Genomic DNA, 21,845 nt, shown 5'->3' on the forward strand with positions numbered 1-21,845 from the left:
CCAGCGTCCTTCCGCTCCCCTGCTCCTCAGAGGTCTCATCTCGTGCTGCACACGTCTGCTCGGGCACCATCCTCCCCCCTCCTGTCCCTGCTGCTCCCCGGCTCGCAGGGTGCTATAAATACATCCCCATACCTTCAGCTTGGCTGGGTGGCTTCGCTGTGCCTGCGTCCGGGGAGAAAGCAGCCGCTCCACTAACCGCTCTTGAATAATGATTGAATCCATAACCGCGGCCGGCAGGACGGACAGCCACTGCGGGCCAAGGGAAAAAAACCCAACCCATGTGTTCCCTCCCAGCCTTCGCTAAATCCATGCGGCAGCCCCCCCGCCTACGCATGCACACACACGCAGGGCTGGCTCAGCTCGCCTCGGCGCGGCGGCCCGGCGAGGCGAGGAGGAGAGGCGAGGAGAGGAGAGGCGAGCGGGCTCCCACGGCAGCTGCCCGGGATTTCCTGCCTCCGCCTGTGCTGCGGGAGGAGCTTGCCAGCAAGGACAGGACAAAAGCCACCAGGCCGCAGGCCAGAGGCAACGTCTCTCGTCTCTCTCGCTCTGCCAGTGTCCTGCGGAGATGTTGTGTACGTACCGGATGCTGTCCCAGCCATGAGTCTGACTCCTTTTGTCAGAAGGGCTTATTCAGTTGGAGGATTCCTTAGATTTCCTGACTGATGCAGCTGAGACAAGGGTTTGCTGCAAGGAAACCGGCTCTTGGCAAAAATGTGCTGCTTCTGGTTGTGTGTGTGAAGGTCTGAAGGGTCTGGAAAGCTCCCAAAAAGCTGGGTCCAAGCTTAACCCCCAGATACTAGTCCTGGCTGACGTGGATCTGCCACCACACGGTGCAGGTCCATCTGTTGTCTAGTCCAGGCTACACTGCAGCCTCATCTCTCAATCCAATTGCAATAGCAGCTGATGTATTCTGGACCTTACAGCAACCATTTAAGCTTTGAAGACATTTCAAAATAAAGAAGTACTTGTGTATTTGTTAAGCACAAATACCCATCCCGGCAATGGCCTAGCATGCACAGAAAAGTCATTCAAGCCTCAAGTCTGGATTCTGAGCCTACGTATAACACCTGATTTCCAGCTTTTCTATGCAGCCATAGAGACTGAACAGGAATTTATCTGAAACAGACAAAAGCTGAAAATCTCCTTTAATCACATGATTCCAGAAACGGGGGAGTTAACATCACAGCACCTATAATGAAGTCACACGAGATGGCAATGCTGGTGGTGCTGGAGGAACCTGCCACTTGCAACGCGGGTTCCTGAGCAGCTTTCTGCTCACAAACGGGGACGGACACAGGCTGATGCCTCGCTCCTGCCTCGCTCCCAGACACAGCTCCTGCTGCTCTGGGAACCGCAGGTCTCTGGCAGTGGCTCCAGAAAGCACCTGGTCACCTCAGGGCCCCCACCACACACCCCAGGCGTGGCTGACACTGGGTTCTGCGATAAGGTACCAAGTTACTGCAAGGTCTGCAGGGGCCTGAAGTTTGGGGACAGCTGTGAGAGTTGAAAGGTCTTAGAAACACACCCCATGCTGAATAAAAAGGAAAGCAGAAGGAGAAAGAAGTGGTTTACCTATGCTGCCATCCTGCAAGCTGAGGGAAGGCGACCTCAGAAGTTGCAGGGACCAGGTCCTAAAGCCTGAGAAAAATAAATGGAGGAGAACCGGGAAGCACTTCCACAGAACGAAAACTCCTGCCATACAGCAGCTGTCACATTGCACACATGAAGCCCTTTTCCAAACCATCCTGCTTTACCAGCAGCATCCTTAAATTATACCCATTAGGATTTGTTCCCAATTGTTTCTGCATGTACCAGTCAAGCAGAATGCTTGGACTGAGGTCCAGGCGTGACAAGAATTACCACCTCTCAGAACACATCCCTCTTCGGCTGCTCTGCTCTGCCCCTGCTTTGCAGCATTGCTCCATTCCTCAGGGAGACAATAATCCTACAATGTCCTCCTGGCCCAGAGATAGGGCAGGCCACACTCATGCACTGTTTTTTTTCTCCCAGATTCACAATACCTAATCCCTGCTTTCCTGCCTGGAAGACTTCACCACCAGGGTCTGCAGGTTGTGCATGGCTGAGGAGCAATGAAGGTACCACAGTCTGCACTGGGCAGACTAAAGATGCATCCAAACTTATTTGAGATAACACAGAGGTTTCACCAGTCCTTCCACACCATAAACCACAACAGCTGCAAGCAAACCCTCTCCAACCCCCATGAACTCTCATGGCTTGGTAAACCCTTGTCTGGGGACCACAGGCCACACGGCCACCAACCACAAGCATCTTCCATGGGTACATGGAGACATGCTGTGTCCCCATGAGCCCACTGCTCCAAATCAGAGCATTCTTCTGAGCTGGGATCACAGATGAAGTCAACAATGATTTGGTTGCAACAAAACCACAGTGTTGTTCGTGGCCGCACGAGCCATGCTGACAGTGCAGAGAGGAACAAGGAGCTGCTGTCTCCTGAGCGCCCTGCGCTCTCACACATCGCACTCGCTCTCAGGACTGGCAGCCAGGGAGGAACCCCAGCCAGGAGGCCACGCCTGGGAATGCAAAGAGCAGATCAGGAAAAGACACACAGAAGGGTTGGTCTTGGCTACAGAGTGCATCTTACAACTGCGTGGCCAGCACTATGGCTTTCAAAAGGCTGAAGGAGGGTCAACTGGTTCCATACTCAGCCTCCTCTGCCTCTCCTACAGGTGCTCATCTTGGCTCCTCTCCTACGCAGATCACCAAACCAGAAACGACAGGCCAAGGGGCGGACATATTTGTGTCCCTCAGATGTGCTACGTGACACACCCAGAGCAGCTGGCTCAGGTTGGTCCATGTGCAAACTTCCCAGAGACAGCCAAGCCAACCTTGCTTTGCCCTGATCCTTCCTGATTGTCCCCCTCCTTTTCCATGTGGCCCCGGAAACGCCCAGTGTAAACCATGGCCTGCTCCTCCAACAAGATGTCTGATGTACAACGCCTTTAAAAGAGGAAGAACAGCTCACAGGACATCTCATACACAGTGTGCAGCAGAGCTCAGCAGGGAAATGCACATCTTTGCCCTTCCAAGATCTAGAGCAAAAGCAGAGTGTTTTCTTCCGCTGGCCTGTGGGCCACGGGCTCCTCTAACCTCCTCTCCAGGCAGGCGGTAGCAGCAGCGGCAGCTCGGGGTGAAGCTGGCAGCAGAATGCAGGTCTCTGACTGTCAGAGCAGAGCTCTGCTCAGCCCCAAGCTGCCGATCACTCAGCAAGGGAAAGGCAGGCTTGGGGCGCACCAAGCCAACCCCGCCTCACAGACCAGCCCTTCTCTGTCAAACTGTGAGACAGCAAAAGACAAAAAAATAATCAATGACACTGTCTGGCACAGCCCATCCCCGCTGCATTGCTGCTGTGTTGAGTACTTGCTTACTAACAATGGAGCCAGGCAGAGCCAAACTGCACACCCATCCTTCTGCAACGTCCCTCTCCTTTGGCTTGTAAAAGCCGGCTCTGGGCAAGCCTCGAGGGCTGCTCTGGGCAGGGGACGTAGCACCCATGGCAAGAGCTGCGGCTGTGCACTAGCAGCGACGGAACAATATCCTACTTCTCCCTTTGTTAGAGGGGATTTCTAGCCTGCAGTACTGAAGATGGGCTCTGGGAAGATGAGAGAAAACACAGAAAACTTACAGAAGGTGAAATTCACCACTGGGCAGCCGGCTGGAGAGCAAAGTGCTCCCCAAGAGCAGCCCCTCAGCCTTGCGAGGGCAGGCGGGGGCGAACCCCGTGGCTACACTAAACAGCGCCTGCCCAGGGAACGAGGAACCGTGCTTCACCAATGGTCCTAATTGAAGGCAGCCGCAGGGCTGTGCTATTGCACAGTCATCGGAGCTGGAAGCGATACACCCATTTAAGAAAAGCTCCCAGCGCTCAGGACCTGGCAGCGGTGACGGGCAGAGATGAGCCACACAGAGCTCAGTGCGGTGGGCAGAGGCGGCTGCGAACGCAACAAGCAAGGACCAGAAATGGTGGGAGGATGAGCTAGGAGAGACCAGCACAGATCAGAGATGGAGATGGGGGCAGGTGAGAGGAAATTCCATCCTCAGCTAAATTTACACCATCCTGGCCAGGCTCCAGCCACAACTAGAGCCCCACACACCTTCCTCCCGGCAGCCCCCAGCCCCCATCAAAGCAGTGCTTTCTCCTGGGAAGCGTCCACGCTCGGTCTTTTGCATGGGCTTAGCCAGGAGGCTCAGCTCTGAGCAGCAGATAATACAAATGGGAGTTGGATGCAGAGGTGCAGGTGTGAAGAGCTCTCCCCCCCACATCAACCAGAGCCCCCAGGGGAAGGGGAGCGAGGGGAAGCAGCTTGGTGCAAGGAGACAGGGCCCGGGCCAGCTCAGAAGAGGTCCCCCACCCGCAGAGGAGCTGTTTCCTGGCAGAGATGCTATGGCCTAAAGACTGCAGTGCTCGGGGCCCACCTTGGTGAACAACCACCAGTGTGTCGTGGAAGGAAAACCTCCAGCTGGTCCAGACGGATGCTCTCGAGCATCAGAGCCAGGCGACAGGGTCCCCTCGGGGACGCGCCCGGCCGGCCTGCCCTGCGCAGAGGACTGGTGAAGCTCTGCATATCCACGCCTCAGCGATGTCAGCACAGTCACGTCATGACAGCATCTATGTTTTTTCCTCTGAAGCAGACAAAGCTATTTTCAGAATTCCCTGCAGAAGGGAAATTCGGTTCCTGGCTACCTTCTACCAAGACAGGAAGGGTACTTCCAGGGGAGCTGCCTGTTCCAGTCAAGTGGAGCAGTGGCAGGGAGTAAACCCATGCCCAGCTCAGACCAGGGCAATGGAGGCTCAGGAGCTACATATGCCTTCCCTCGGGGTGCACAGCTGGGAACCTCCTTGGCTCGGTTCCCCATCTTCTCCTCCTGCTGCCCCCTCTCCCTCTGCATGGAATGTTGGTGCTGACTCCAGACCTGTGAATCTTATGGGCATCACAAGGTTTGGACTCAGCTGCTCTGTCACCAGCAGAGCTGCACACTCGCCCCAGTGCTCCTCCTTACCTGACCCAAGAAAGAATGCCTTGCTGATCTAAACTTTGATGATTAATTTAACCCTTCACTTGCAAGCAAGGTGCTGTGTAAGTGCTTACTGGGAGCATCACACCCTGACAGTTTTGCCAGGCTTCATCCTTTGATGCTCAGGGAAAAGCAAGGAACCAGACCGGCACTGCAGAAATCCCAAAGCGCTGGATTAATCTCCAGTACATGCAGTGCCACAAGCACAATCAACACAGCAACCGGAGCTCCTGCCTTTTCTTTTACCTACCCTGCAGGTCAAGCTTTAATTTCTGCTCAAAGATCACTGCTGCTTTGTCACATAATCCCTCCAGAAATCTATCAAACTCCATTCTAAAGGTATTTGGGCTCCCTGCTTCCCTTGAAGCACCTCACCCTTCCCAAGAGGCACCATGAGACTCAGGCGATGCCTCCACTTCCAGATCTGAAAAAGGGCCAATGACCGTAAGTTGCCTCCTGCTTGTTTAAACTCATTACTCCCTCCGGAGCAAGTTCACAGCTCTTATCACACCCAGCTCCTCTGCTCATCGTTTAGGATAATCTACAAAATGCCACAAATTTGGCAGATGCAGAGCTGGCTGGAACTCTTCCATGAAAGGCTTGGTTGCTCTCCTCTCTGCAGAAGCACAGAGGAGCCGCTTCCAGCCAGACTTTCCCTGGTGCGGTACCGACATGCTCCACGTGAGGGAGAAGCCAGCCCACAGAAAAGCGGGTCCTGCAGGCGACAGGGCCACACTGGGTGTCTGAACAGGAGCTCCCATGGTGGCTTCCCCAACCAGGGCCAGGCAGAAACCACAAACTTGCTTCTGCCTCACGTAGGGTCGCAGACGCTGGCACCTTAATCACAAGCACATTCAAAACCTTAGCAAAGGACAGAGCTTTCCAAATTTAGCCTGTTCAGACAGGAGGAGAAACCAAGCGGTGCAGGAAGGTCTGCAGCAGTCTCTCAGCGCTACCTCTGCTCATCTTTTCCTCTGCTTCATCCTCTGCAGCACAAATCAGGCTTAAATAGATTTCCTGCCTATCATCTCAAAGCCACAGCTGGGAAAACCAGACAGGGGCAGAGCAGAGCCCTGCCAGCCCCAGGAAGCTGGGAACAGGAGGCTTGAGAGACAAACAGGTACACTTTGCTCCATGGAAACTGGCTTAGCTGGGAGCCCTTTGGAGGGAGAGGGTGGAAAATAATGGTGATACATCCTCAGAAATGGAAGGGACCTGCTTCTCCAGCTCTCAGGTTCTCCATCCAAATGGCCAGAGCATCAGCAGTTTTGGAAGCTCCTGATGCACATTAACATACATAAACAGAAAAAGGTTGAGGACAGGATCCTAAAGAAGGTCCACTTTAAAGTTATAGGTAGTGGTCCCAATCCTGCGATCCTTACTCACCGAGTAGTCCCATTGAAATAGAGACGACTGCTCACGTGAGTAAGGGATGCAGGATCAGGCCTGTCTACCACAGAGGCTGAATCCTGGACCGGAGAGGACATCACGGCCTCTTACGATCCTGAGACGCTCACCCCGGTCCAGCGGGGGCTAGTCCGAGGGCATCACCGGGGAAGACCATCCAGGCTGGGGCACCACATCTGCAAACAGCACACCGAACAGGGGCCATGGAGAGCAAGGCAGTGGACAAATTAAGGCTTGAAAAGGGATGCTCCACCCAAGCAGGGATGCTCCTGGTTCAACCCCAGTATGCCCATCCTATGGATACTCCCAGTTGTGCAAGGAGGTTTTTCTTAACCCTGCTGTCCTCCCAGCAGGCTCCTGAAAGTAACACTGGGAGAACACAAGCCAACTGTCTTGGGACAGCTCCCAACCTCTGTCTGGGTCTCCCAGCTACAATTAACATAACTTTAGGAGTAGCTGATGCCCACAGGAGAGGAGAATGAGCCCACACTTAGCTCACCAGATCATTTTTAGTTCCACTAGTTAAGGGGGAAAAAAGGCAGCTCTCTAAAGCAACCTCCTGGGAGGCACCCAAGGAGAGGAAAGCCAGCCCCACGTGTGTGAGGAATAACCCTGAAAAGGTGCCGACTGCACCCTTCAAGGCCAGATGGACTGCTGCTTTCCATGACAAGGAGGTAGAGGCACCTCCTCCTTCCTAGGGGGTCTCCTGCAGGTCTCCATCCAGGCTCCAGTCTCACCCTCCCTCCCTGCTGTCAGGGGCCATCGTGCAGTCACTCCGCAGTAACACGAAGCACAGTCCTTGTGCTCGCTCGTTGAGATGGCAGAGGCACACAGCAACTTCCACCTTCCTTCCCTCACCCTCAGACTTGCTCCACCAGCCCACCTGACCAAAAGGCGCCTTCTGAGAGGGTGCCAGGCCTTCACCCTCCTCCCTTTGCACCTCCACAGCCCTACCCATGCTCCACCCAGATGCACCACAGCCATGCCGGGCTGCAAAGCGCTGCCCCTCAGAGCCTAGCACGGGGCAGCGTCCCTGGTCAACGTGGCTACGTGCCTTCCAGTCTCACCCGGCTCCCTGTGGCATGCACTCAACCATCTGCCATCGCAGAGGGGACCCCCGGGAGCCCATTTCCCAGCCCCACCATACGACCAGTCTGTGCAAACCTCGCTGCCCACATCGGCCTGCCCAGGGCTGGGCCCTGCGTCAGGGCTAGCGTCTGCCTTCGCAGATGGATAATTAGATTCCACTTCCTTTTTTCCTCCTGATGGTTTCTCTGGCTGGCAGTTCCCCCACAGCCCTGCACAATCCAGCATATTAGTCAGAGGGAAATTCTGTTCCCTTCCTCCCCTGGATGTTGCTCTTGGTTCAATATAAACAGCAGAGTGAACTGCGCAACAGTTTGAATATTTCATTGCAGAAGGATTTGTCCTTTTCAGTCTGGCAGACTCGGCTTTCCCTCCCACACTTGCACCCTGCCCCTTCTCCCCACGTGCCACAGAAGATGAGTGTGATTAAAAATGAGTGCGATGGTGTTGGCAATTGGAAGCAATCAGCTGCTCTGGGGTCGCAGCACACCTCAATTTATGAGCAGTGGTCCAAAAGGCTCCTCTGGTAGGGACTAAAAAAAGCACACCTGATTATCAGCAATGGTGTGAGATACTCTCAGAAAAAGATCATAACACTCTCCTGCAGGAAACAAAACCCAAGGAAGGGACAGAGCAACCATGTAATCTGGGTAAATCAACACTGAGCTGTCTGTCACAGGAGCATGTGCCCAGATGAAGTATCCACAGAGATCCTCGTGGAGCTTACAGGACGTCACAGACCGAAGTTTTCAGAGATGATCTGTCAAATCTGACCTCTTGTTCCCTGTAACATACTTTGTTCTCCCGTGGCAATGTCCTGAGCCCACACAGACTGCAGGTCTCACAGCCCTCTGATGCAAACCATTGAGACTTCCAGCAGCTCCGCATTGCTGCCTGGCCTGGGCACTTTCTACTCTCCACCTGGCTTCAAAAACCAAACTGCTGCCTGACCCATGGAAGGGGATTTGAAAAGACTTTTGGAAGATTTCAGGAGCTTGCTGCTGACTCTCTCCCGCCAGATCCGTGCCAGCCATTGCTGGCTGCCCACCACGCACACGATGGAGCGTTACCCAGCTGTGCCGCTGGCAGGCTCACAGGCCACGAGGCCAGAGACACTGCAGCCAGTGAGCAGTCCGTGCCTCTTCCACCATTTGTGGCCAGGCCAGGCTTCCCAGGGCCTGGCACACCGTGCACGCCAGCGACGGCGCCGGATCAGCGCTGCTGCTGCACGGTGGCAGCGTGGCGCAGTGGTCCCAAAGGGCATCACAGCCCTGGCTGACCCGAAGAGCTCCCCAGCACAGCTGTGTTGTGGGCCACAGCCGAGGGACCCACCGGGCAGAGAGAAAGCCTGGCAGTTAGCTGCATGAAAGAAGAAGAAAAGGTAAGGGCTGCAAGGCAGCAAGTGGCTGTGCTAGTCCTACGCTTCAAAGACGGACAAATACTTCTACAGCGCAAGGTTGGTGCAGCTCAGGCCAATGGAGAGAGGCTGGGGACAAGGACTGTTCCCCAGTTCCCTGGGGCCGTGCAGCCACCAGCCTTCACACCAGCTCCTTGTACCCTGCCAGCGCAGACACCGAGGCCGTGCCTGGGGAGGATGCCGTCAGAATAATCAAAAAGGGAATCAAGAGATGCTCTCCAACACCTTTCTTTCCCCTTCTCCCCCTATCTGCTCCAGCAAACACCAAGCCTGGCTACACCTCTGCTGCACAATTCACCGCTTCTCTATGCCCTGCAGTGTGACTGGAGATTCACATCTTGTTAAATGCTGTGATGGTGGGAGAAAACTTCAAGTCACTGAATATCTAAATCAAATTGTGCTGTCAAAAGGAATTTAAACAAAGTTTCTTCCAAGCTTAAGAGTAATAGTCAGTAACTGCTGAGTGTTGCTCTCCTTATCAGAGATGCTGACCAGCAGGGAAAAAATGAGACTAGTTAGTCTGAGTTTATAGTGAAACAGTGCAAAAGGCCTCCTTGGATGGAGAAGTATCTGGGTCAGTCTTAGCAGAGATTGTGCTGGATTCTAGAGAGCTTCTCTAATGCAGGTGTGATACATGAACTCTGGAACTCACAGTGAAGATGCCCATATGAATTATTTACCAAGACGGATGGACACTGACAGGTCCTGATGGCCCTGTGGTACCCAGATGAACACCCTGTCCGAGGCTGCCACAGGAAACACCACAGCTCACCAGGCTGGGAGGTTGGCCCAGCAATCGCAGCGCTCTGCAACAGAGAGGCGATAACAGGCACCCCAGCGCAGCGCCGTGAGCCAGCACGCCCCGTCAGCACAGCAGCCTCGGTCTGCCTTGGTCCAGCCCCAAACTTCATTAGCAGTTTTGCAGCAGTGAGAGTTCCTACTAAACGCTGACACCATCTGTTTCTACTTATGTGCTGGCTCGCAGAAGCAGCTACAAAGCAACGGACTCCAGAGAGGCTTTGCTCTCCTCCGCACAGAGGGACTGAACAGCCAGCTGGTTGGGACAGCCTAAATTCGCCCTCCCCAGAGCGACCTAGAACCTCCCTTCTGTGCAAAGTACACACCTGGGAGGCACGGCAGCCCTCTGGCTTTGGTTTTGCTATCAAGCTCCATCATACACCCACCCACATGCCACTTCCCTGCGGGCACAGAGAACTTGCTCCCAGCAGACAGCACAACTGCACTGAGTCAGTGCCCTGTGTGGCACCGCAGCAGAGGAGGGGTTGACTAGGCTGATCCCACGTCTCTTGGTCTGCCCTCTACAAAGCCAAAAGGAATCTGCCACTGATAAGCCAGGATCCCAAAATTAACAGCTACCAGGCCCTCTTTCTTTCTATATCAGGGTCCTGCAGAGATCACGCTGTGCAGAGATCTTTACCTAGACTCCTTTTTCATGCACTCATTTTTATGGACGCGCTGTTTGGGGCAACCACGTACCCACCTGCCCCAAAAAGGGGCAAGACGTGCCAGCAGTGCCTGCGCAGTCCTCGCCAGCACAAAAGCACAGAGCAGACAGCGGAGATAAAAACAGCAGCTGTAGCATGGGAGTGTCTAGGCAGCTTCTCAACATTGTAGCAGGAGGAGGAAAGGGATAAAAATGGGGGACGCCCTGTGTGGGGAGCACTAAGGAAGTGTTGGCCCTGTCTCGCAGCTGAACTGTGGGAGGACTCTGCTGCCTTGTTTTACCAGTCACACCTGTCTTGGGAGGGAAAATAGCCCTCTTGCTCAACAGGAGGTTTCATGCTTTGGAACAGATTGCTTAATTCTTGGCAATTTGGGTTCGGCAACTACCCTTTTCCTGTGGTTGCTGTTTCCTCTCTGAGGACACACATCTTTCAGAGCCAGAAGAGACATTATGCTCCTCTCAGCCTGCCCCCCAGGCCCTGCGATTCCTCCCTTGGAAGAGCTGGTGCCTGTGGTGGATTCACAACTATGGCAGAGAGCAGCAGAACATGCACCAAGTTCTCCTTTCCTTCCCAACAAAATCTTCGTAGTCTTGCTTGGAGAGAGCTGAACCGAGTTTTCCTGGAGAACAGTGCTCTTCGGTGAGAAAGGATGAAATACCAGGACATACCATGAACAAAATGTAGCTGCAGTAGCAGCAACCAGCTGGACAAAACTGCCACAAAATCAAAAGCCTAGAGCATCCTACACAGCTTCACAGAGGGGATTCTTCCCAACATGATCTTGTCCTACTGCCCCAGTCCCATCACCAGGTTCTCAACCCATTTGTGGTTTCGCATACCCCACCGCCAGCCTCACCACTCTGGAAAGGGCAGCTCCTGCAGGCTCAGCCTTGCTCAGCTCCGCGCCACTGCAGCACCGATGCTGCAACCAGAGACAGGAGAACAGCCAAGGGAGAGGAATCCCAGGGGACAGACCTCAAGTCCATTCTCAATAGCTGGAAAAGACAACTGTCTCTAAAGCCTGTCCTCCTGTAACAAGCGTATCTAATATAACAGCCCAAGAATAGGAGCTTCCCTCACTTCTGCAGTCTGACTTTGCTTTGCTGTCACATACTGTCAAGCAGTCCCACTCATCCCTGCTCTACTGAACTCTTCCCAAGAGATACTTCCCCTCAAGGCCCCAGATACAGTGACATAGCCACCCTGGTCTGTTACACCCCTGTCCCAGTCACCCCGAGGCCACTCCTGGGGACTTTATGCATTGCAGGGTGCACACACAGCTTCAGGCCACACACACGGCACAGAGCAGCCAGGCTGCTGAACTCCGGGCCTCGAGAGGCCAGGAGAGTCCTGCCTCCTGCAGCTACTCAGCCCACCAGGCAAAGCTGTGCTCGGGCAAGCAGGACCTGCTGCAAAGACCTCCCACAGCGAAGGAAGAACTGGCGACCCTGCCACCAGGCTGCCGGTTAGCCCCGAGCCGGGGGAGGCCCCGAGCAGCGCAGCGGGGCTGGGCACAGAGCCCCACATTAGCATCCCAGCTCCAGAGCTGACAAACCTCCCACTGAAGGCTGCGCCCAGTACAAAGGCTCATTTGTTCCTGACACATGAGCCCATTCCACGCTGCCACCTGGACACATCATCTTTATTGCACCCTTCTGACTGGCAACAGGCAGGGCTTGGGGCTCAGTGGCCCCTTTCTGGGACGCGGCTGGGACACAGGGGGCCACAGATGGCAGGGGACTGCCAAGGTCTGGAGCCCTGCCAGGCAGCGAGCACCGGCACCGCGTGTCCTTTGCCCCTGACAGCAGCACGAGTCTCCCTTGGGGCTCTGCTGACCCAAACCCCTTCTCACAGAGATGGCAGAGCTCCTCCGTCACCCAGCCAGCCACAGGCACCTGCCACTGCACTCCGGTGCCATGGGAACAGCTGTCGGATGCTGAGCAGAGGGGACAACGGGACATTTTTGTGCAAAATCCCTGCTTGTCCATGCACTTTCAGATTGTTCTATCATGTACAGGCATGGAGACAACTCTGAGGCACGACGGAGGAAAATGGGACTGTAAATTCTTCTCCACACCATGACAGAGACATGATGGGATCTGTTCCCAGTCCCTGCTCCCAGTGCAACAGGGAACAAGGGCAGGAGGGCTGGGGGAAGTCTTTTGCTAGATCCCACGAATGGTTAAATTCTCCCTATTTAGCAGTGGTGGGAAGGGATTCATCTCCAAGCAAGAGTCTTGATACCACCTGGGATGAGGCCAAGAAAAAAGCACATTCCTCCAGTGAACTTATCCCTCTCCACTACTGCCTACCCAGCTACAGGGAGTTTCCTCTGCAGACACACAGCCACAGGGACATGAGAAAAATCTGCTTTTATTTTCCCACCCATAGCCTGCCACAGCCCAGCATCTCCTTCAGCTTGAGCTCGAGCCAGAGGACAACTAGGCTTAAGGGGAAGTGGCTGGACTCCCCCACACAGCTTGGGAGACCGTGCTTGGAAGCTGTCCTTACTGGAGCACACAGTCATTTACTGAAGTCCAGAGCTGCGCCTGGCAGACCAGCTCCAGCAGCCAGGGTAGAGCTGGGCTTGCTGGACACCAGCAGAGTCCAAGGACTCCAGGCTCCAGCTGTGCAAGAGAAAATCTTGGCCATCTCAGAGTAGCAGACATCAAGGCAGGAAGAAGGAGGGCCCTTTGCCATGTCAGGAAGGAGAATTCTCTGGTAGTTTCTGCAAGCAGTGTCTGCCTATGGTCTCCCGAGCTCCCCGCCACTGCCTGGGACCTGGAGTGGACAGCCCAACTGGCTCCCACCCCACGCTCCAGATCCTCAGCACTCCCACTGACATCTCTGCTCCTAGAAAGCAAAGCCTCCCCTTTTCCACTGAGCCACAGGGCCCTCACATACAAAGATCCCAGCAGGGACCCTTCTATCCATGCACACACCTTCATCACCTTCCCGCACCAACACACAATCCCATCTTCCTGCCAGGGGTGGCTCAGCACCCTCCAGGACAGGCCTGAACTTTTCACCAGGAAACTGCTCCAATATCTGCTATTTCCAGAAAGGCCTCTTGTCCAGCTGCGTTTTTTGGACTCTGCTCTGCCGCCTTCTCCTACCTACTTTCCCCCCTACTCTGGCATGTAGAAAGAAAAGAACAGAAAGATTAAAAACCCCACAGCCACCCCCACTTCCCAGCCCACTTGCACAGCAGTACAGCCTGGCAGCGGGGCACCGCCCCCTCAGTCGCGGGGCTGGGGAGCACCGTGCCACAGCCCTGCACCCCGTACCCCCCTTTCCTCTAGCAGACGCACAGGACTGGTTCCCAACAGCGGTGCTGCTCCTCCATAGGGCCATTCCCTGCACCAGCACAAAAGGGCCACATCGCACTCCCTGTCGCCTCCCCACAGAGGTCACAACCGCTGGAGAGAGCAGCACAACTCAGACATTGCCAAGCAGCCCTAAATCCCAGCAACTGGAGTGAGATGCCAGGACCCCACAGAGCTGGAGCTGCGTCTTACCCACACTCATGGGGCTGGCAGACTGCAGGAGGCCTCAGGCCTTGGCATACATGCCAAGAGCGCGCCACTGAGTAGGAGTGGAGGCTCCCTGGAGCCTCAGCCCCTCGCGCCTGCGTTGTTCAGAGTGGCATAAGCTGTGGTCGCGACTCCAAGTGCTGCTCCACCTCAGAGCTGGAGACGGATGAGGTCACCTCCAGTCTGAAATCACTTCCGTTCTCAAGCTACTCTCAAGCCTGTGCCACAGATTAAAGAGAGTGGGATGGGTGGGGAGGGAAACCCAAATCAACAGAGCATGTTCCCCATTAAGAGCTCAACACTTCATTAATCTCTGCCTCCCTGTCGGCTGCCATCTGAACCCTCCACCCTCCCCTCTTTCCCCTGCAAGAACAAACCTGGCAGAAACTGCTTCGAGCTAATAGCAGGGTATGGCACAAGCTGTACAGGACTACACTCAACCCCCAGCTCCCCAAATCCAACTGAAGCAGAGCAGTGGGGAGGAATCACAGCTTGGTGCTGTCAGACTAGCTCAGCCACGCCACTCCATCTTGTGCCCAGCTCCAACTGCTGGCCTTCAAATGCCTGTGCTGCAGCAGCCCAAGTCTTTTTCCCCACACACGCAGTGTTGGAAATGCTTTGTACTGGCAGCTGATCCTGTCCACCAACACCTGCGGCCTCTCCAGCACAGCCCCATTCTCCACTGTTGAGGTGGCCGCACCTCCTGGTCACCCAAGACGACCCTTCATCCTTCCTTTAAGCAGGATTCTCCCACCTGAATCAGGCGGTACTTACCACCAGGCCTGAGAAAGCAGGCTCAGCAAGGAGGATGGGAAGTCAGGTCACCAGCACAGGGGAGTCCTAAGGAAAAGAGCCTTGCAATGGCCACATGTGACAATTTAGTGGCATCATTTTAAAAACACATTAACCACAGATGAATCCGTGTCTCATTCTTGGAAGCTCTAAACTGACCGCAGTAGCCAACAGTGCCTCAAGCAGGTAACGGCCAAGACACATCACTGTCACACAGCTCCCTCCTACGTGGTCATGTTTTTTTCTTTCCCCCTCACCCCAGATTTTGCTCTACACAGGAAAGAGCTGAGGTTTTACAAGTCTCCTCCAGAATTACCATTCTCAATGCAACAACAGCCATTGGACGGGGCCCTTTTGTCAGCAAATACATCTGCTGCGATCCATACACTGCTTGGACCCAGCCCAACTGCAGCCCACCCACGTGGCCTTGGCCTCACATGCACCACAGCAGCGACTGGCCAAAGCAAGGCTGGGCACGGCACCTTCTCAGTACCATGGAGCAATGGGAGCTACTGCAAATGCCACGGATGGAGAAGCGAGGGGCAGCGTAAGCTGCACGGCTATGGATCATGTGCTGCACATTTCTCAGACTTCCTTCAAGCAAATGGAAGACTGGAACTCAGGACCACGTGCACTGCTAATCCTGTGCTAGTTTCTCTGGATCACACAACACCTCTGGGGCTGAACAGCAGAAGTACAGCATGACTGCTTCTCCCAGAGAGCACTTTGCTGCCCAGCCTCTTTCCAGAGGCCAGCCCTGGATACCAACCAGCCAAAACAACAATGAAAGCAAGACCTTTCTTCCTTGAGGGCTTCGGCCCTTCTAGAAGCAATGGGCACTGGAGAAAGGAACCTCTCTTAAACCCTGGCACCAGGCAGAGACCTGGGCTGTGCAGGTGGTTCCTCCTCAGCACGGACGCTGTGGGACAGACACCTTTCAGCAGAGGAAGCAGCAGGCAGTTCCCACCTGGCTGCATTCCCACCAGCTCCTTTCTGCCAGTTCTGGCTTCATACCTGTAACGTGGTGAGATGCCAGCAGAAGTCACCAATATAGTGAGGACCTGGTGGGGAAGCACATGTCCAACTGACAGGCTGCCTCGTCGGGGCGCGGAGGAGCCACAGCCCTCCTGCAGAGCAGCTCCTGCTAGCTCCCAACAGGAGAGCTCCAACAGCAATGCGCTGAGCGGGGCACGCTTCACAGCCCACCACCCTGAGGAACACCATCCGCTGCATGGAACAAACAGGTCTGAAGCTGAACGTTTGGGCTAAGGGAATTCCTGAGGCTCAAACGCCTCTGGGAAGCTCCAGTTGTGGCGTGATTGACTCACAGAGGAGCACAGCCGCCCCTTCATCAAAGTAGCTGCTGCGTATCCCTAAAAATCATGGCCTCCAGACAGAAATGCCTCTAGACAGAGGTGGTGTGTCCTGGGCTTCAGTTCTGCCACCTCTAGAACAGCAGTGGGGAGAACTTCACTATGAACACCCACACCTGCCCTAGCTGGGCTGGCGATGCCTGCTGAGCCCTCGAGGGTCCTGTGCTGGAAGGCATTCAGGAAGGGCTGTGCTCTTCACCCTGCACCCAGACACCCTGGAGGGCTCCGAGCCACGCTCTCTGTCCGCCCCCCCAAAAAACCCCACCAACACCATTTGTAGGAGCCTCCTGCTTGCTATAAGCTTCCCTCTGTTCTAGTACTGAACTGCTCAACTGCTGCGTGCAGGAATAGACAGCCTTTTTTGTCTGCAAACAGCTGTAGATGAATAATCCTGCAAGTGACAGCAGGCATGCACTAATGCTCCCAGAGTTTTCACATATATTATTATTTTTCTGGATTTTTTTTAATTTTTATTTTTAAATTGCTCGATATTTAGCTGTTCAGACTGACTGCAAAGGCTTCACTCAGGGCAGCTTAATAAGCATCAGACTGTACTGTATTTGAGGAACTTGCAGATAAGACACAGGTAAACGTAGAAAACCACACCCTGTGTTTTCCAAAACTATAGGCTGGAAAGATCAGCTGAGGGACTGTTGAATATTGTGCAACAGCAAGATCTGAGGGTGTGGAAGAGATGATGTGAAATCATTAGTATACTAAGAGCAACAGAAAGTAACCTAATTCAAGAAAAAGTCTCTTCCCAGGCAAACCAGGCTTCCTCTATGCAAAGGAATTCCACAGATGTAAGGATACCAGTGCCCTGGCAGAGTTAGAGATGACGAAGGCTGTATTTTCCTTTTCCAGTAATACTTAAATTTAACTGTATAAACTGTTCCCCTGGGAGCAGATCCTATTTCACTGTTTAAGCAAGATCCTTAGAATTGGATTTTAAAGGTGAAAGGCCCCACTCCCAAACTGCAGGGAGCCCAGTCAATACAGATGTTCTTGCTATAGAAAATAGCTGCTTCGTTGCACTTCACGCAACTTCTTTGCCCTGCCACCCGTGCTGTCACTGGCACATCCAGAAAGAGCGGGGCACAGGAGGACTTCAGCCAGGCAAGAATGGCCTCAGTTAACACTGCAAAAGGTAAGAGGAGATCTGCAATAGCAAAGCCTGCATGAGTTTTTCATGGTGTGATGCATCTAGGTGAAGAAGAGACTGGCGCATGGGAAGCAGAAGCGTCCAGCCTGATAAAGCACTGCCTGGCTCTTCAGCCCCGCATTTGTCATCCGGGGAGTGGGCTGCAATCAGCTACAGAGCGTATCCCACGTGCAGGGTGCTGAACCGGAGCCCAAAGGCAATCCCAGCCCCAAAGGGCTTGCGATCAGAAGGGTACAAGAAAACTAACAGGCACACGGACCAGTCAGAAAGCAGCACGGCTGATGTGATAAACAGTGATCACCCAGTAGCTAAGTGCTGCAAGGTACGCACAGGAGGGCTTTAAGGAAGAATTTGGAGGAGGATAAAGAGGACAATTTTCAAAAGAAACAAGGTGGGATGAGATGTTAAAAACACTAACCCACATGGAGCATCTCTGCCAAACAAAGTCCCTAAAAAAGAAGCAGCATTGTAAAAGCTCCAGTTCCAATAAAGAAACCAAAATGTTAGATGGGTCTGTCACTCCTAAGCATGGCTGTGATCCTTTCAAAGCCATTTTCACAGAGCTACGGCTCTTATGATTTTTTTTTTTTTGAGACAAAGATGAAAGGGCCATTCAGAGCAGCCTGAAACTACCTCCCGCAGTATTTTCCCAGTTATTTTCCTTCGCAAGCCCCTTTCCTGGACCTAATCCATGGACCACAGCACATGAAAGGCAACGGTAAGCCTGGCACCAGGTGTGTAAATTCCTCTGCAGCAGCCTGCTCATGGGAGACGGCGAGAGCTCTTGCTACACAGCAACTGAAATAAGCTAGGGTGATGTGGGGGGAGAACAGTGGCAAGGCTGCTCACCAGAGCCAAATTTCTAAAAATACAGGAGGTGCCAGCTCCTCTCAGTTTCAAAGGACTTGGGAACTTTCATCCATATTTAAAGAAAGCTGGCTATTGGTTTGTATTATTCCAAACTACCTAAAAAATTTGCCTTTAAAATAGCTGTATCACACAATGGCCTTTGTGGAAAAGCTGATGTTTCACCCTGTTGCCTTCCATCTCCACACCACCAACCCAGACCAGAGGAACACGTCGGCTCCTTAGTTAATCCAGAATATGCCGACAATCTCAGAGGCACTGCAAGCAGGGTCACTTAAACTGGGGCAGGCACAGCCCGCAGTTCTGGGCTGGCATGACGTGAAACTGCAGGGCTGTGGTCCAGGAGAGGCCTTCCCAGATACCACCATGCGAACACCCAATAACCCTGCCATCGTGCCGTGAGGCCCCACTGCGCTCAGCACTAGGAACAAGGACATCAGAGCTGCTGTTATGATCTTCCCAAAAAGGCAAGGGGTTCACAATGCAACTCTGCCATTTTGGCAAATTTCACCAGTCATAATTCAGTATAAAATACTGCGGCCACACCAGACAACCCAGTTTGAGCAGGACAGACCTGGAATACTGGTATTGTCCTGACAAAGTCTCAGGGATGGCGTTTCCCACCAAATTGGAGAGTGCCATTTTTTCCTCTCTCCTCATAAAAAAATCACAGCCTTAGCAACAAACCTTAGCACACAACTGGATTGTGGGAGTCAGAGACCGAAGCCCTAAACCTTGCAGAGGGTCATTAAAGGACACACTCTAAATCATATTGCCCCACTCTTCCTAAAATCCTTTGAACCTTAAGATAATAATTTCTTCCCTGAAAAACTGAGTGAGAAAGCAATCACAAAAGTTTAGCGCCCCAAGCTGAATAACTTAAGTCACTGCATCGGGGACACAGCCCGATCACACTGAACAAACTGGCTCCTCGATAGCATCTGTTCTTTGCAGATAACATTGCTGTGACACTGGTCTTGCTGCCATTTCAGCCTTGATTTCCACTATAAAGTTTATCCAGTCAGAGGCATCAATATAATCTCTACTTGCCCTGTAGCAAAACTGTTAACGCTCACTCATTAATACAGTCCCAGTCTGAAGGAACAGCTAATTGTAAACTCCTCGCTCTTGTGGATTTTTTTAGCAGTATTGCTGATTTCATCGATTGCTTTCTGGGCTCCGCCTGAAAATAACACGAATGGTAAAGCGCATGAGACGTAAGATGGGAGATGTTAACACAGCAGGCACTGGAAAAGCAGAGTTCATGGAAATGTCACCTTTGAAATTATTATAATGGATTTCTGGAAGTCAGAGAAATGAAACTGGACTAAACAAGATATTAGACCAGACAAAGTCATTTGACTGTAAACGCTGTGCTCGTCGGACACACAAGTGGCAACGATACCCAATGTTAGAAAGAACTTGGAAGCAACGGAGTAGAAAAATTGCATTTGCTAGAGTGTGCTTTCCCACAAGGCAAGCCAAAGAAAATGGCAACAGCCACCCCGGTGAGGAGGAGGAGCGGGGCAGGACGAGGAACAGTCAGCTCAGTCGGCAGGTCAGCAGACAGCCAGCACCCGCGTGCAATGTCAGCTCCAGTGACAGCCACAGCAGGCAGAGACTAACGCGTCACTCACAGCCCTTTAACAAGAATGGGGTGCAAAATCAGATTAGATACCCATGAATGGCTCTTGGGACCTGCAGCACGGCATGAAGTCAAACCTTTAGAGTTTTGAAGAATCCAAAGCTAGCCATCTCCAAGCAAATCCCAGAACCAGTGTCACATGCAGAACAGGGAAGGATTTTCTTGGGCTCCCAGACTGGGCTCTGACTTGCCAGGCCAAACAGTGGTATCTCGGGATTTATTTTCTGGGATTTATTCTCTTGTCATGTTTTGCTGTGGGATCTCACCCACTGCCCCTCACAGGTCTGTCAGAAACGTGCCATCCCCTCACAGCCATGCCAAGCATCACACTGTACTGGCCAGGCTCGGCAGCCCTCCTCCCAGTCCCCAACCCAAAGAAAACCAGCTTAACCCAGAGACGCGGTTCTGTCCCCAGCGTGGCTGTCCCTGCGACTCGCAGTAGCCTCGCATGCCCTCAGACTACGCGAAATCAAGTTCTTTCCCTTCTTATCCTCCTGAGGCTGGAGATAAGAAGGGAAAGAAAAATTTGTAACATGAGGATTTCCAGCCTCCAGTGCCGAGGAACAGGGCAAGGACGAGGAGGTCTCGTTTTACATGCACAAAGGGAACGTGCTCGCTCACCTGCACACCGCTGGAACAGTGATCAAATCAACAGCATCAGGCCAAATTCATGGCCCAGCTTTAAGAAATGTTGATGTGACTCTTTCCTGATGCAATTCTGCCATAAGTGGGGAAATCAGTTTTCTTTTCAGGCTCATTTATAAACCATTGCCTTACGAATACGAAGCAAGGCGTGCTTTCCTCCACTGGAGAAAACACATGCTGGCCTATTACTGCAGCATGCCAGCCAAGAGGTGGGTGGATGCCCTGATTATTTTCATTTTTGAACAGTAAGAAAGCAAAATAGTTATTTGTCATGAAGGGAAAGCCCTAAAGCCCTAAGGGACAGGCTCTGGGTGCCCAATACACACAGATACACTGGAGCCACAGATTAGCTCAGCCCTCAGGTGTATGCAGGGTGTCTGAGGAAGCAAGAGCAGGGGTCTCACACAGACATTTCCCAGACGCCCACCGTCATTAGTGTCATGATAGGTGGGATCCGAGTCCTCCAAACCGCCCACATCTGTGCTGTGAGCTCTGTCCTGCAGGGACATGCTTCAGCACCAGACACCAAGCCCGAGCACAAGACGCAGCACAGGAACAGCACACGTGAAGACGCATCCACACGCTTCGCAAAGAAACATAAGATGGTTCATTAAGCTTTCAGACTAACAAGCCCCACGACATCCCTCGTCAGCAACCCCATGCGCACACTGCGCTGCTGCTGCATGAAGGGCAGCTCCACCAACACCATCACTTGTTTACCAAGAGAACAATTCTGCTATTGACTGGCACCTGCCCATGACGGCGCGACCACGGGAGGGGCAGGGAGGTGTTCAGATGACACTAGCCATTCAAACTAGGCAGCAAAACGCCTGGCACTGGCCGGAGCCTCCAAGCAGCTGCTGAGGACTGGCCTGACTACCTCAAACAGAAAGGCTTTCACTGACATTAATGAGAGCTGCTGAAAATAATGCCATCACACAGCTATAAGATGGCATGCAGCCTTTCTGTTCGAGGACCAACAGGCTGAACAGAGCAGGCACTGAGGAAGAGAAACGCTGGGCTCCATCCAGTCACTTCTGGTTTATTTAAATTGCTGTGAAGTCAAACGCCATGAACCTGGTGTGAGCTGAGTGTGGTGGGGCAGGGCAGATGAGGCTTATCCAGGTGACAAGAGGACACACTCCTGCTGCACAGCGATGGTTAGCAGGATCCCAAACAGATCAGTGTGACAGTACTGGGGTGTATGCAGAAAACATACCTCTAACTTGCTCGCCTCTGCGGGCCTGGTCTGAGCTGCTGAAGTGTCAGCCCCAGGGCTGAGAGCAGCTCCAGAGCATTCGGCTGCTCAGTGGACCTGGAGTCCTTCCCAAGCATGTGCCTGGATTAACTGCCCAGAAAAAGCATCAAGTCCTGTTAAATAACTGTCCTCTCAGATA

General features: G+C 53.2%; 1 protein-coding gene across 6 annotated transcripts in view; it reads right to left on the minus strand.

Moving 5' to 3' along the window:
* Window positions 1-21,845, minus strand: part of SEPTIN5 (septin 5) — a 47,438-nt gene that overhangs the window by 16,159 nt on the left and 9,434 nt on the right. The window contains exon 1 of one of the 6 annotated variants that reach the window (XM_064466574.1): window positions 581-605. The exons of 3 other annotated variants lie outside the window; for them this stretch is intronic. Coding sequence is in view for 2 of the 3 variants with exons in the window: in XM_064466571.1 (XP_064322641.1) it covers window positions 133-222 (90 nt within the window). In the remaining variant the exon portion in view is untranslated. Of the gene's footprint in view, window position 1; window positions 86-132; window positions 469-580; window positions 606-21,845 lie in introns of those variants that run through there. 2 more of the 6 variants (XM_064466571.1, XM_064466572.1) reach the window with 2 other exon arrangements.

Source organism: Phalacrocorax carbo, chromosome 15 (assembly GCF_963921805.1).
Source record: "Phalacrocorax carbo chromosome 15, bPhaCar2.1, whole genome shotgun sequence".
NCBI lineage: Eukaryota > Metazoa > Chordata > Aves > Suliformes > Phalacrocoracidae > Phalacrocorax > Phalacrocorax carbo.